The sequence below is a fragment of the Mauremys reevesii genome, linkage group 8 (genome assembly GCF_016161935.1).
Source record: "Mauremys reevesii isolate NIE-2019 linkage group 8, ASM1616193v1, whole genome shotgun sequence".
In the NCBI taxonomy this organism is placed as follows: domain Eukaryota; kingdom Metazoa; phylum Chordata; order Testudines; family Geoemydidae; genus Mauremys; species Mauremys reevesii.
The window spans coordinates 84,943,591-84,960,152 of record NC_052630.1 but is presented as its reverse complement, the minus strand read 5'-3'; the positions used below and the strand labels follow the sequence as shown (position 1 = coordinate 84,960,152).

The 16,562-nt window shown below is 40.6% G+C and overlaps 1 protein-coding gene across 7 annotated transcripts in view; it reads right to left on the bottom strand.

Annotated features, from left to right (window-relative positions):
• The window catches only part of USP33 (ubiquitin specific peptidase 33), an 82,527-nt gene that overhangs the window by 19,319 nt on the left and 46,646 nt on the right, over positions 1-16,562 (bottom strand). For 6 of the 7 annotated variants that reach the window (XR_005583916.1, XM_039485905.1, XM_039485906.1 and 3 more), the window contains 9 exons: positions 13,582-14,002; positions 12,965-13,105; positions 9,071-9,183; positions 7,261-7,433; positions 7,071-7,165; positions 6,369-6,402; positions 4,350-4,395; positions 3,213-3,393; positions 906-1,032 (listed from right to left, as the gene is read on the bottom strand). Coding sequence is in view for 6 of the 7 variants with exons in the window: in XM_039485905.1 (XP_039341839.1) it covers positions 906-1,032; positions 3,213-3,393; positions 4,350-4,395; positions 6,369-6,402; positions 7,071-7,165; positions 7,261-7,433; positions 9,071-9,183; positions 12,965-13,105; positions 13,582-14,002 (1,331 nt within the window). In the remaining variant the exon portion in view is untranslated. The remainder of the gene's footprint in view (positions 1-905; positions 1,033-3,212; positions 3,394-4,349; positions 4,396-6,368; positions 6,403-7,070; positions 7,166-7,260; positions 7,434-9,070; positions 9,184-12,964; positions 13,106-13,581; positions 14,003-16,562) is intronic. The other variant, XM_039485908.1, reaches the window with a different exon arrangement.

Here is a 16,562-nt window from a genome sequence, read left to right as displayed (position 1 = left end):
CTGATTGCATGTACAGTTCCAAGTATAAAAGTGACAGAGACTGAAGATGGTAATAGCAGGTGTCTCCTTTATGCTGTCTGAGTTTCAGGAAAAGACCAGGATACAGCAAAGTAAGGACACAGTAAAACCCCTGTTGTTCCAGTTCCCAGCTGCTAAAGAGTTTCCTCAAATCCCTTTATAGCTCTAACAATCTCAGTCTGTCTGTGTGCAGAATCCTCCCTGTATGCCTCATTTTTATTCAGAGGAGGATGCAATCTTAATTGCCAGTTCTAAGACTCTTCAAGTTCTAGTAATCTCACTGAGTTTTAATTATCTTAAATCTGCAGAATTAATGTTCTGATCCACCTCTGTGGTTTTATTCTGAAGTTTTATAAGCATTTAAATGTTCAAGCAATTTCACTTTGTAATTGTTACATCAAAAAATAAACTGGTGGCAAAGCATTTTCATTAAATCAAAGCAAAGCATCTCACGGTGGCATCTAGTGCTCCTCTCAATATCACATTAGAACAAGTCATCTTGAAGCCTTTCCACTATGGTAGCTCTGCTGCATTACTGCCTTCTTCAGAAGAGCAGAGTCTTTTTTTTTTTTCTTTTTCTTATGCTGAAATTGCTATGCATTATTAATGTGTCTTCTGAGGGCTATTATAAAATAAAAGCATTTTCCAGCATAGTTGATTCTGAGTGACACATACTTGACATTAGTTCTATCTGAACTACAGGGTCTCTTGCCAATAGCTGAATGTCTGATGGACCCAACCTCCTCTCCCCAATCTCACAAAATTTATTTAGCAACCTAATTTTAAAAGCTGGGTGCCAAATGGCCAACAGCTCACAAGTGATTCATTTATTTGAACAAGGTTTATACTGACACTGACCTTTCTCCTTCTTTTATTCACTTTCTTACCTGTAGAAGAGAACATAAGCTTCTGCATTCTGTACAGTGGATTCTGGTACTTCTGTGACACTCTGATCATCAAATTCATACCACAGATTATTTAAATTGTTTCGGCAATAAGCTATATAATGTCCACCTAGAGTAAGAAGGTATTAGAGACTGTACAGTGAAATGTGCGGCTATGAACAATTTAGGTAACAGGTAAAGAATACAGAAAATTGTACATCTTTTCATCACATATGTTTAATGAAAGGGACTTTTACTATACAAATTTGGTTTAAGTTCCTTATAAATCTAAGATCAGCTTTTTGTTCCATTCCCACCAGCTAAAGGGAAAAGGCAGACAAGGTTATGTTCTTTCAACATATGCTCTGCTCTCCAAGTGATCTTTAGTTTGATTGATTTCTAAGCAATATGAATATTTTGCTCTGGGTCATGATGTAAGTTATTTTAGTCAAAGCAACATCTCTGCCCAGATTTTCACCTTCTCTAAAAGCAGCCAGTGTACCTGCATGAAATAGGAACCATGTTCTACTGTTCAACATCTCAAGATTCCTAATTTGCATCTTGGATACTATTCACATTTAGGCTCAGGTTTGTTTCTTAAAATACGGAGTGCCAACAGTTGTGATAATCATATACCTGCCGTTGATTTGAAAGGGAGGCAGTATTTAGGGAAGAATAAGATGAAACAACTTGACCTAAACAATAATGTCCTTATCTTTGGTCCTTATCTTTGGTCCTTAACAGAATCTATTCTTGAGCTATTCTGACTCCCATTTCTGACTGAATGCACCCTATTTTTTTCCTGGTCTCTGACTCTTGAGAATAACATGGAAACTAACTATAACAGAACCCCAGAGTTACAAACACCTTGGGAATGGATATTTTTGTTCAGAGTTACGAACACAGTATGTTTGTTCTTTCAAAAGTTTACAAATGAACATTGACTCAGTAAAGTTTAAAAGCCGTATTCTGCAGAAGAAAAATGCTGCTTTCCTCTTTTTTAGTATCAGAGGGGTAGCCGTGTTAGTCTGGATCTGTAAAAGCAGCAAAGAGTCCTGTGGCACCTTACAGACTAACAGAAGTTTTGGAGCATGAGCTTTTGTGGGTGAATACCCACTTCATCCGATCCATGGTTTTTTTTAGTAGTTTATGTTTAACATGGGACTGTACTATATGTGTCTTTTTTTTTTTGGTCTCCGCTGCAGCATGATTGTGTACAGTACTTCCAGTTCCAAATGAGGTGTGTGGTTGACTGGTCAGTACATAACTCTGGTATTCATAACTCTGAGGTTCTACTGTAGGTTGACTGATTTGGGCATCATTAGAAAGCACATTACAACCAGAGCTCTTGGAGCTGCGTTAGATGCCAATACGTTTCAGGATAGAACTGAAAGCATTTACTGTTAAATCTGTGTCTTAGATGTTCAGGGCCTTGTTATGTGAGAAACTGCCTCTCTTCCCACACCACGTTGCCAGAGTTTATAACAGAGGCACTGGAATTCTTTCAGCCAAACAAGAAGGAACTACACCTCTACCTTGATATAACGCTGTCCTCGGGAGCCAAAAAATCTTACCGCGGTATGGGTGAAACCGCGTTATATCAAACTTGCTTTGATCCACTGGAGTGCACAGCCCCGCCCCCACCAGAGCACTGCTTTACCATGTTATAGCCGAATTCGTGTTATATCGGGTCGTGTTATATCGAGGTAGAGTCGTACTGGCAGAATATTCTCCACAAGCGGAATTTGCAGTGCACTCCCCCTTGACAATGAGAGCAAAAATCAGCTAATTTTCTGGACATGCCACAAAGTCCATCTTTTCAACACAGATCTTTGTGGATGGAGGAGCTTATTTTATTATTCACATTGTATTTGCTTGTGGTGTCACTAGCTGGGATGAGCAGTCCTTTATATTGCAACAAAATTCAAGTACACAGTACGAATAAATGTAGCAGACAACAACAGGATGGTTAACTAGAGAGGTTTTTGTAAGTACTTTTTTTTTAGTCATAAGATTGGTTGATTCATTCTTCTTGAAATTGTACAAAACTCCTAAACAACATTCCAAAATGTATGTAATAACTCCCTTTAAAAAACAAATAATCAAACAGAACATGTACTGGCTGCTGGCTTCAATCAACAGTAAGACTAGTCAGTTTTGGAATTAATATTACTACCACCATTATCCATATTTACCTTTCAGACCAGTAAATCTTAACGGTACCCTTAATCCCACATCTACTTACATAAAATGAAGTGTGCCAAGAACATCTGTCACTATGTTTGCATTCTGAAACAAACCTATACTTACTGCTGGCAGTTCCATGGTGGCAGATGACAGACAAGAGATCATATGTCACAATCTGAGCTGGACTGTCCTTAGCAACGAAAGGCTGAAGATCAAGTCCTTCCAGGGGAAAGGATACATGGGTACCAATTTTTGTGGAAAACATGAGCTCATGTCTGAATCTTTTGAGATGAATGCACAATATCTGTAAGAAGGATTGACAGACTTAACTGATGTGTAATTTTCTATTTAGAAACTATACTGCAGAGGCCCTTTAGATCGACTTACCGTGGTGAAGACACCACGGTGAGTCGACTGCTGCCGCTCCTCCATCGACTCCGCCTGCGCCTCTCGCGGCCATGGAGTACAGGAGTCAATGGGAGAGCATTTGGGGATCGATTTATCGCGTCTAGACTAGACACGATAAATCGACCCCCCGCTAGATCGATTGCTGCATGCTGATCCGGCGGGTAGTCTAGACATACCCTTAGGGACTCCTATGGCCCCAGTACAAGCAGCTGGAATCAATTTCTTCTGCAGTTGGAGGCAGCTGATGGCAGCCTCAGGACTCTCCACATTTATTTTAAGTTAGCTGTATTTGGGATTTCCCCCAAAAAATCATCTTACTGATCCTGCAAAAATCCTAAGGCTAGCACTGAGCAGTTGCCAAAACCTAATGCTTCAATGAAGGACAAAGCTCTTCCCCAACTGCATTTAACTATTTGTGCAAGGCTGTAACCAGGGTCAAATTCCTTCACAATTCTTGCAGTCATCAGCTGATGCTCTGAAGCATAAGATTTGATTACCTTTAGCATGCATAGCTACAAACATAACAAGTCAGAAACGTTTCCAGCTCAGCTACAGTATTTAACTCTATGATCTCCAGCAGAAGTGAATTCCACAGGATGGCTACAGGACTGTAGGAAAAACTTTTTTTTCTTCTAACTTTACAAGAAAATGAACAGTTAAAATGAAAAGTAAAGTACCTGACCAAATGTGACTAGAGCAAACCTTTTTTTTTTTTTATAGGAATGCAAGTATGCGGCTACATTTTAATTTTTTAACATTCAAGACACAATCTACTTTCTATGCAACTCATTAACCTTGCCACATTCCCAATCATGCAGAAGAAACATTTTTAAAGGTGTGTGATTACAATACCTCAGGAAAGTTTTGCATTTTGCAGAATTTCACTCCATTTCTTAACCTAAGCAAAGATGAAAAACATCATTTAGTTCTATAAATGTTTTGCCTCCTGTGCCAACTCAACAAAAACATGATGAAGTCTTAGAGTTGTGTGTTACATTAGTAAACCTGAAATATTCCTGAAATGCAGACTAGACTTACTGTAACCAAAGTGTATGAATAATGAAATCTTGAAGCAAAGAAAATCTGTTCCACTGAATAATTCAAAGCAGTAACTATGAACGTGTCTACCAGTTCAATCTAGTCAACGGATTTTCTTAGTATGGGGGAAAAGATTTAGCATTTAAACTTTGTGAAAGCAAATTATGGCTGAATTGCAGTTTTTGCTAAATAAGTTCATTCTTCAAGAAAATTTATTAGAATGGAGTGCTAATATGCACTCCATTTCCACTGAAGGCTATGAACATTCTTCAAGGTCCTCTGCACTTTACTGGCCTCATACTTTATTTACTTAAATTGTACTATGATGCTTGTACAAGAAAACAGTGTTATGTATAACAGCAACAACTGTTAAGAGTCTGACAGTGTTACGTTCCTTTATTTTGATAAATCATCATCATTTAGACTGCATTAACAATTAAGGATTTAGTTTACAGTAATACAAAGGGTTGCTGTACATTTAGATGAAATATTTCTTTATAATCCCTGTGATACTACACCCCAGGGGAGCGCCCTATAAACCTCATACTCTTCATTTGTATGTAATTGTGATATTGCATACAAAGCATGCCTTATAAGGTATCATGGGAAAGGTTATGATCTGCTTAAACCCACTGTTCCATCTAAATATATATATCTCATTAATGCATATGAAGTTATGAGAATTGTATTGTATGATTTCCACTAAAATTTGCTGTGGGTTTGGGAAGCACCCAGATACTAGCTCACCAAAGACAATAACCAGGGAGATAACCAACACCTAGGCGGGTGTTGAACAACCATCAACAGCCATTGTCCAGCAAGGGAGCTACAATGCAATGACTCACTTGCACAAGGCCACACCAGGGGAATTGCTCAACCTCACCTTGTGACTCAGCAATCCCCACTACACATGCCTGGACTTATGTTCTCCAAACACATGGACTAAGGGTATAAAACAGAACACGGGGCCCCATACTTTGCCTTTTCTCCTCCGCTCACCTATGCTGCAAGGAACAAGGATGCTGAGAAGACTGATGATTTCAACAGAGGAGACTGGCCCAGGTTTAAGAGACAAACCTGTATATTAAGGACTAAGATCCAATGGGGTGAGAACATTGCTTGATCTAAATACTGTCTAGTGTGATAAGGGTTAAGGTCTAGACTGCGTGCTTATATTTTATTTTATTTTGGTGAACAATGACTTTTTGCCTATCACTTATAATCTATCTTTTGTAATCAATAAACTTGTTTTATTGTTTATCTTTACCAGTGAGTTTGCCTGAAGTGCTTGGAAAATCTGCTCAGGTTCACAAAGGCTGGTGTATGTCCACTTTCCATTCCAAGTGGTGAACCAATTAATAAACTTGAATTGCTCAAGAAAAGGTCTTGAACAGTGCAAGACTGTGTATTCCCGAGCTACAAGGCTGTGAGCTGGGGGAGATTTGGCTGGTGCCTTTCTCTGTGATATTCATGAGTGGCTCTGGGAGCATTCATGCAATCTAGCTGGGTGTGGGGCTCCATATGTGATTGTGCTGAGTGATAACAGTGCCTAGAGGGGTTTGCTCCTTGTCACTAGCAAAGCATTGAGAGAGACAGCCCAGGCTGGAGAGTTAAGGGGACACAGTCATCCCACAGTGCAGTTCCAGGCTACACCCTGGGGATCCCGTCATAATCCCAATATGGTTGTCCTTGTACCAAAAATACAGGATTCTCATCTATGAAAGTCACTGTATGTTGCATTTAGTTCCACACATTCAACTTTTGCAGCAACAGTTAATGTGCTGATCAAGACCAAGGCTTATCAAAGCAAACTTAAGGTAAAAGATGACTTACTTTTTACACTTTTCACAACTGTACATGTTATCACCTGTAGATATTGTGGGGGGGAAAACACAACCATTATTTTCTAAACACAAGCAATTAATCTTCAAGGTATCCACTATACTTTATTGATTATAATTGTGATTTGCAACAGCAAATACTTTTCTATTGCTTTGATTGTGTCGTAATTTCAGGGATAATTTATTTTTCAGGTTAAATGTTTTCAGTCAGTGTCTGAAGACTTTGGATTGCTCTGGAGAAAGTTTAGTATTTCACTGAGCAACCATATGATATGGTTTTCTTAGGGTTTATGCTCCCAAACAGTAAAAATATATTCTGGATTATGTTGGGTTATTTAATCATGTTAAAATAAAAGGGAAGCAGTACACAGTTTAAAGGAAAGAGAAGGAGCAAATTCCCAAATTTAGATTGAAAATGTCCTGCACTTCAATCTGATTTTATTTCATTATGAGAAATTCAATTATTGGCTATTTCCAAGAAAACTTGTGAAAATTCTTGCTTCAAAATCTATTTCAAAAGTGGTTTATTTAAAAAAAAAAAAAAATGAAGTGGATTCTATGACCAGGAATATTTTTTAAAAAGTCTGATGTGTGCTTTGGCTCAATTAAAAAAAAATCAAAAAGTAAAATACCTCATCTATTTACCTTGTTTTAAAAAGAAGGCACATTAGACATATTTTAAAAAGTGGCTTACCCTTGAGCTCATCTCTGGCGAAAAAGGCAGCAAGACAATCTTGTAAGGTTACTATTGGACCCCAAAACCAGCTAGGAACACATGAGACAACAAACCTGAAACATCATTGACAGAAAACACAACAAATGTTCTGCCAGTAGAGCAGAAACCGCAATTTTAAAATCTAAGCACTACAAAGAAAATCAATTACCTTTTAAAGTACTCCACAAAAAATGCTATCCACCCCTGGGGCGCGTACGCTTCACCACACGACCCTGCCTTGACTAGAGAAGTCTGATGACTTGCAGAATGCAGTTTGGCAAGGTCTTCCTTACCTGGAATAGGCAATGAGAGATCCTGAAAAGTCTCCAGGGTAACAGATACCTACGCAAAAAATAAAGTAGGGCGGAAAATTAGGCTTTTGTTAAAAGAAATAAGCAATTAATTCTAATTAAACACCACAGTGTTTCCTTACTTTATTTTATGATCTTGAGAAGTTTGATCAAAAGAGTGACTGCTAACTAAAGATTCAGTGTTTTATTCCTAAAATTCCACTAGATGGCAATCTCTCAATCATTTAAATGGATTTGGGTCATAAAACCAGTATTTTGAAGAACATTGCACTAGGTGATACTTTAACACTTAAAGCAGTAACAATGGCTCTTTTATAAACCCCAGCTGGTTTATCCCGTGGTAGTGGTGATGTTAGTAGTACAGAACTTTTCACAGATGGCTCTCATGGGTGCTAATTCTACCAAATGTTGTTCAAATTATTTTGATGGTGTTTTACTTAGAAACAGCCCTCCCTCTCCAAATAAGAATGAGCACTTCTCACTTTTGGGGCTATTTTTAAAAGGAAACTGAAGTGGTTTGTTATAACAACTTAGAAATAAATATTTGCTAAGAATCATTTTTGGAAGTTTTTTTTAATTACCTGCTACTATTTATCTGTGAACAAAATGGGACTTGCTTTCTTCAGTGGGGGCTGCCATTTTTACTAAAGAACATCACACTTTCCAGCAGGAAGCTGAGCTTCATAAGGCATTCTAGGACTTCAAACCACTTTGAAAAATCAAATTTTAAATGTTTTTTAATGAGACCTGAATTTTCTCAGCCCTAACTTACACGATGAGGCTGTTGAAACAGTATGACTAGCTACCCTTTTCTATATTCCAGATAATTAAAAACACTTAATGACTGCCTTTTCTAATCCAATGTAATAGTTAGACTATTTTATATTACAAGGCAATTTTCCTGAGGAAGCTGTGTGTGTTAGGTAGGAAGTCAGGCTAACCATGACTGGATTTTCTGCTAAATGAAGTTGCAGATATAAAAGATTCCTCCTCCATATTGGGTTCCATTCTTCTGGCATTTCCCAGGCAAAGGATTTCTCCTCCCCCCAATACAGCCTTTATTCTTATTTAAAAACTGAAGAATTGAAAAGAGGCACCTCATAGCTTAACGTAAAAATAACTGAATGAGCAGTTCTGAATGATATTAGCAATCTGTGACCGACAGCATGTAGACACCACAGCCCTTGGTTAGCCATAATATGATAGGAAAAGGAACTGTGGCCTTCACCTGCACACGCACCTTGCTGTGTGTGTTTAAGCAAGGTAACAGAGCTGTTCAGCTAGTTTATAACCAATAGTGGGAACCTCCTGGATGGTGGCAGGGAAGAGGAAGAAAAAGAAAACTTTACTGCACTTGGGGAAAAAGAAAAAAAAAAACCAACTTAGTTTGCAACCAACACCCACAATTTTGTTGAGTTTCAGTTGGATTTATGCTCTTTCTATTCCCAAATGAGAGGCAAGAGTCTATATTAAAGAAGAGTTGCAACAGTTACTATTAGGGACTGAGAAATTAAACTGAGGAGACTTATCAGCTGCAGAACTCAGAAAGGGGCCAAATCCCAAGAGAAAGATTACACATGTAAAAGGTAAAATGACTGAAATTAACTATGTATATTTTAATATAAAAATAAACACCACATTCATGTCAGAACATCTCCCTACACTTACCCTATCACAAGTCAGGCACTGCACTGAGCTTATGATGGTCCCATCAAATATGTCAGATATGACACTCCTGTATTTCTTGTGTTTCTTCTTTTTTGGAGAAGATACAGTTGGAACTAATATAAAAAGGCAAAAATAAAAATGGTTAAAGAGGGTTCAAAGTACAGTGTGTAACCTTTGATTCTGCTTTACCTGAATCCATTTTTAAAATGACATGATTAAATGAGTATGTGCCACCTCTTTTCAGGATTGAGATAAAGGAACTAATTCCCTTTCCCGATTATCTCATCCCCTACGGAATGCCAAATTACTGGCAGCTATGGCTGAGTTAGTGTATCTCCTAGGCTCAATTGTTCCTGTAGGTTCCTAGTAGAATGAAGGTAGACAAACATGCTTGATCCTTCTTTCTTTCCCAGTGGAATTTTCAAGGCTAGCATTTAAGTTAAGTAAAACTCAGACACTTAGAGGGGCAATCTTAGAATCCTTGGTGTATAGCTCTCAGATTAAGACCCATTTTAAGCATATTCTCACTCAGAGTATAAAGTTCATACATCGGAGCGCATATGCTAGCCTCATTTGACCATAACAGTTTCACAGGGAGTCTTCAACATATCTTGGTTGAAGGATTCAACTGGTACAGACTCGAAATGCTGAGGCACTGATTATGGTGGGCCAAAATGGGACGAGTCTCAGTGACAGATACAGAATTTAAAAAGCAGACTGACTGAAAAAAGAAAACCTGCCCCCTGCTGAGACTGCCTAAGTGGAGCAGTCTCTAAAGCTCTCAGAGGGATCTTCCCCAATTGATCTGGAAATCAAGTATAAATAATTTCAAGTTCTGATCTGTATGAGATGAGTAATAGCTGTTTCTCTGGAGTACAAAAAACCCTCAGAAACAGTGTCCTGGTCCCCCTACATTAGAGAATAAAACCTAGAAGCATCATATGAGATATAGACTGCAAATGCTCTTGCAGTACCTACCCAACAGACTAAGGTCCCCAAAACTCCTCCTGTAGGAGTCTTGGCAATGGACCTGCTGATTTGCTAGTTGCCAATACAAATAAGGAGCAGCTAAGTGTGGGGCCAATAACAATGAAAAGGGAAACAAACAGCTCCAAACAGACCTCCCCCCCAGGGATGCAACTGCCCAAGGCTGCCTCATAGACAAAAGAAATCCATACACCAACTGTATGGCCCCTAAGCAAATACCTTTGAGATCCTGCTGTCTCATGTAACTTCATTTCTAGCTGAAATAGGAGAAGGGAAGATTTGGGATCTGAAGAGAGAATACTGGCAGGAAGAAAAGCCAGCAAACAAGAAAGCTCACTAGCAAGTCCTCTTTTCATGTGGCACTTTAGTTATGCAGCAATGCCTCACTTCCTGACCCTAGCGATGTATCCTTCAGTCATGTATTTTGATATTAAACTGTTTTAGAACACCTCACATTTTCAATTTGCCAGAGATTTCCATACTGAAAATGCATGACAGATGGAGCTGGAAGGGGGGGAAAAAAACGGTGCTGGTTTCTGGGTACAGGACGGTTTGGCCTCATGAGAGTCAGGAAGGCACAGGAGACAGTTTTGCTTTTGGCAACTAGGAAGGAGTTGAGACTTTTGGTACAGGGCAGGGGACAGATCTCTATTGTTTCCACTCTGGACAAAGATGGAGGTAACTTTACATCTGAGTGAGGAAGGATGAATTTCTCATTCCCCAGCCCAGCAAACCTTGACACTAGCCTCATTGTAATCTGCCCCATATCTTCCACTACACAGAATTATGGCATTAGACTGATATTTCTGGAAAGCTAACCAGGAGTGATACAATGTTGCCACTTAAATTATTCTTTGTTAGACTTCAGTGCTGACACACTATCACCATCAGTTAACATCTCTTTGAGAGCTGTGGTCTTTGGCTGTTTGCCAAATATAGCAGGCATCACTGTATGAAGGTTTTCTTCACAACCATAAATAAATAAATCTTTAGCAATTATTCATGAATGCTAAGATTTTGAAGCACAATTATGTAGCAAACTCAAAAACTCAAACTCATTTACATCAATGAATTATCACACTATAGAGTATTGCACATTGACAACAATCCCAAAAGGGGGATGCAGGCAACCCCTCTGGGCCATGTCTGAAATACCAGTTGTCCAGATCCTCAGCAAAGGAAAGGGAGTATAATGAAGCAGAGTACCAGAGTGGCTTTCCACTGAAACTGCTCAGACTCCTGCTGATGGCTGGAGAGGGCCAGCTATTAGGCTGACCACCTCTTCCACAGATGAGGGAACAGCAAGCCTGTCAGGGTGGGAAATGTCTGGAAATTTGGTTGAGACCACGATCAGCTTCCTAATGCTTTGAGTAGGCTGCTTGTAATCCGAGCATGCTCAGGGTCCCTGGGAGTTAAAGCTGTGACAGAGGGCGGGTAGAAAATCTGCTAGAATGGGACTTCAGATCACGACTCTGCAAAGCTGTTCATAGGTTCATCCAGATGAAAAAAAGGGATCAGCTACCTCAAGGAGTGGAGTAAGAAAGAGCTGCCCCTGCTGGAGAACTTGCATTTTGGTGTCAACTCTATAAAGGGACAGGGCCGCCCACGGGGTGGGGGACGTAGGGCAATTTTCCCCGGGCCCCGCAGGGACCCCCATGACAGTTTTTCGGGGCCCCTGGAGCGGGGTCCTTCACTCGCTCCGGTGGCCCCAGAAACTCTCGCGGGGACCGGGCCCCTGGAGCATCTTCGGCAGCAATTTGGCAGTGGGGCGTCCTTCCGCTCCGGGACCCACCGCCGAAGTGCCCTGAAGACCCACAGCGGCGGGTCCCGAGGCGGAAGGACCCCCCACCGCAGTGCCGGGTCTTCGGCGGCAGGGGCCCCCTGCCGCCGAAGACCCCAGGCCCCCTGAATCCTCTGGGCGGCCCTGTAAAGGGACCATAGAGAGAGATGCAGCCAGGGTACAAAGTAGGGGAACCTCTTGTAGAGACAGAAGAAACTGCTATAAAAACATATTCCTGGTGCTGATAGACTGCAGTAATGGAGAAGGAGCACTGTGTCAGAGCAACCCTGCTGTCAGTGAGAGCCTAGCCCTTTCAAGTGCTGACCTATTACTGATGAGTAGACTGTAGAATAGATGCAGCCTAAACAGACTCTCTGTGTGGGTAGCAGAAATTAGGACTGCTCCAATAGGTGAACTTGCCTAGAGCAACAGGGACAGGCATGAGCTCTTTCATCCTGGGAAACTCAACTGATGCCTTGTTTCCACAAGAATCCTCTCCCTTGAATACCCAGTGCACTTCGGCGGTGGGTCCCGGAGCGGAAGGACGCCCCACTGCCAAATTGCTGCCGAAGATGCTCCAGGGGCCCGGTCCCCGCGAGAGTTTCTGGGGCCACCGGAGCGAGTGAAGGACCCCGAAAAACTGTCATGGGGCCTTTATAGAGTTGACACCAAAATGCAAGTTCTCCAGCAGGGGCAGCTCTTTCTTACTCCACTCCTTGAGGTAGCTGATCCCTTCCCAGACTCTCCTCTAAAAACACGACCTTTTTTCCTTCTATGAGCATTCTTCCCTCCACCTCCATTTCTCCAATCAGGTGCTATTAAAGAAAGCTCAAGAAAAATATTGTCCATGCTTCAAGAGCAATAAGACAAAAACAACTGGAGAGGTAGGAAGCGCTATGGATACACAGTTGCTTATAGCGACTGGTCGTGATGCACCATTCTCCAATAAAGTGAAAAGAGACAGTGACATAGAAAATCATGAGAAGCTCTGTACCCCATTAGCATGGTGTCAAATCTCTAAGTAGAGGCCTGGAAGCACATGCAGTATCAATATTAAATACCAAAAAAGCAAAACCTAATGACACACTTATGAGCAATGCAACGCAAGGAGAAAAAACAGCATATACCTTTTTTGTGTGCAGGTGCCAATCCAGACCATAATGAGCCTGATTTTGGAGGAGAGGTTGATAAACGTGTATTCACTCCTTCGTTTGAGGGAGGGCTTTGCGGTCCTGACAGATCAGTCATGTGGACATCACTGATGTAGTCTGCAACAGAAATTGGTATAACTGCACAGCTGAATTTTTCCAACAGTAAAGTTTTGCTTCAGGTTGAACTGCAAAATAGTTAGATAACTTACAATTTAGCAAACCAGTAGGTGACTGATTAAATGCTTGTGTATAAGAAAATTAAGTTTTAATTCAGCAACTGTTAAAGCAGAAATAATGAGCCAACAAAATGCAAAAGCAATCACCAATTGTAATGTTATCTGAAGTCTTTCAATTGTTACAAATCTTGAATAGCTGGTAAATAGTCACTGGACTTCAAAATGGATTAAACAAACATATAATCAAAGTACCACATTAATGAACTTGAGCACCAGTTTAAAAACCAATCTACTCTCGTGCAATACATGACAAGTTATACATCTAAAATGGTTTCCCTCATTTTTACTTTTACATGCATTTCAGCTACAAGTATGATTTTGTTATAATTACTAATTAGCAACTGATCATACAGTCACCTGAAATTCTGCTGTGTATCTGCACTTTGACTGTTCCTGGATTATGTAAAAATTCAGCAGTTTCTGAAGCAATGTTTTTGTCTTTTTTTAAGTCCTCCATAGAACTTGCCCGGTTAAGCTTGTTACATGGTGTTTTTTCTTTCTGCCAATCTTTAGTTGAGAGGGAGTGGTTTTCAACATCTTGAATTAACATAGTAGCCTCTGTATGGTCCTCTGAGAATGGTCTAGAACCAGCCTCATTTTCTGCCTTATCACTGCTATCACAAGATTCACAGGACTGGAAATCTACATCTGACTGGTTCTTGTCTTCTTCCATACTCTCTTCTATACTTGTAGAATGGGTATCTTCTATTTCCATGACAGGTTCCTTTAGCTCTTCATGAAGCAGATCCATTAAACAACGCAGGAATTCTTGTGCATCCTGGAATTAAAATAAGGTACATAATGCCCTTTTATATTTAGAAGATATGCACATAGTGGAGTCGAAACAAGATGAAACAACAAAAAGCTAAAGCTGGCCACTAAATCAAAGGAGTAAAAACAAAGTAAATGCCACCTGCCCAGTCTGGGGCGCAAAAGAGAATTAGACTGTCAGTCCAAATAATATTTCATTTTGGATTTTGTAACCTCCAACACGAATTCCATTCCATGTCATGAGTCTTACTTGGCAACTTTCCTTCTCACGCTTTCACTCATCACAAAGCTTATACTCTGTGCCAGGATATTTTAACTGTTAAAATAGTTCTTGTGTGGTCTCTGTGACACAGAGGCCCCTTGGCAAAGGGTCCCCTGTTCTTTGCAAATAACACTTACCTCAGGCCTGACAAAGTCACTACACCAAACATATCTTACAGGATATTCATCTATAAAAAGTAAAATATAAGGTAGCTACAGAAAGCTCATAACTCATCAAGATTCATAATCACTGCAAGGTGTATGTATGGGTAATATTTATGTTGAAAGTATGCGTTATGGACTTGAAGTAAATGTTAGTCACCAGAGGATAATGTCTCAGTGACAGCCTATTCAGCAGGAGGGAGTTGCCACCCTACACTGTTTTCCCACTGATGCAATGCAAGCCTCAATTGTTCAGTCTTGCTCAGTACCAAAACTTTCAATGGAAAACCATCAGAGGCAAATGCAAACAATCAAAACCACCTGAAGGTAAAAAAAGAAACATGACAAAATAGGGGTTCACCCTGTCTATGAACAGAAACAAAAAACTGTTTCAGGATTACACAAAGGAGGGAAAGGTACTCTGCATCCTTCCACTGAGAAGATATCTTGAGGAACAAGGTATTCACATGAAAAACTGGATCCTGGTTTCTGTAAAGTTCTGAAACAGACTGAACATTTATTAGCTAGGAAAGGTAACTATTAATAAATGTAGATGCAGCTTCACATTTTGATTTTGTTTTGTATTATAGCTATTTGTTTCCACGTCTCTCGTTTGTAGTTAAATCTTTATTCTTTCTTAAAAATATCTACTTTTGTTTTGTTGCAAGTGGTTCACAAGTGCTATCTGATTTATAGGAGCAGCGGTTTAAGGTAAAAGTAGTAAACTGGGACACACTGCGCCTTTGGGGGCAGAGGATCTGGGATTTCTGAGAGTAGCTTGTGTCCAGGGCAGCATATCACAGAGAACTGATTCAAATGGACTGGGGTGCACCTCTTGTTAACCTGCAAGGTGTAGACTGGGCTGGCATAGCTCAGGGGAAAGTGTTCTAGTGGCTGAAAGGCGAATAGTGGTAAGGAGCAGCCAGGCATAGGTGAGACTCCCTCAGTTTGGAGGCAGGGGGTAACAAGGTGACTCTCAGTCCCGGGTACCCCAAGAACCATCACAATGACATGTGCATACTAATACAAGCAACAACCAAATACCTGGTTAGCTCCCAGCTGTACGGTTAATAGAGGTTGTCGGTAAAGGAATCTAACCTCATCATATAAAGTTTTCAAACTTTTTTGCAACACCCAATCAACGCCTTAAGTACACTGGTCAGGGAAACCACATTTGAACCTTTCAAAAGAAATAACTTTAATTTGTCCCAGCCCTCCAGCTGTTCCAGACTTGCCTGGATAGGGGAAGGAAACAAAGGGAGTGTTGTAGATTCATTCTCTAACAGCTCAGCAACCTCCTGTGGAAGGAGTGGGTGGGCTGCAGTGGCAATGGCACTGCTGGCTTACTTTCAGCTTGAGCTCACTGCTGGTCTTATAAGAGCAGGAAGAGGGCAGAAGTTTGACCTCTTCCTGGTTCTCCCATCTTCAGTCATTAATTCCTAGTTTTGTTGTTCTTAACCATCTTTTATATTTGTTGCACAGACAGCTATTTATTAAGAGGGTATCTGTTGGTCCACTTGTGGTGGGTTTAACAGGAGTTTGGTACATAATCATTTTGCTACTTGCTTACAAATTATTAGGGTCACCACTGTTTGGTTTCTGGGACTCTCCCTGAGCCCAATGATCTGTACACATGTAAATTTAAAACTTTTGACCTATTTGCTGTGGCTGGTAATTCTTTTAGGGGGAGTGATACCGTCGCAGTTCAGGGCTACTGCACCTGTATTTCCTCTCAGTGGTCCAGCAAAGGCACCATTCTCAGACTCCCAGCTGCCCTGCAATTGCCTTTTGGGGAGGAGAATAACAACTATTTCCAGGCTGCACAGTTCCCTGCCTTCACTATGTTATTCCTAGGGCACTACCAAATTCAGTCCATTTTGGTCAATTTCATGGTCATAGGAGTCTAAAAATCATAAATTTCATGATTTCAGCTATTTAAATCTGAAATTTCACAGTGCTGTAATTGTACGGATCCGGACCCAAAAAGGTGTTGTGGGGGAGAGGGGTCGCAAGGATATTGTAGGGGAAGTTGCAGTACTGCTACCCTTATTTCTGCACTGCTGCTGGTGGCAGCACTGCCTTCAGAGCTGTGCAGCTGGAGAGCAGCGGCTGCTGGCCGGGATCCCAGCTCTGAAGGCAGAGTC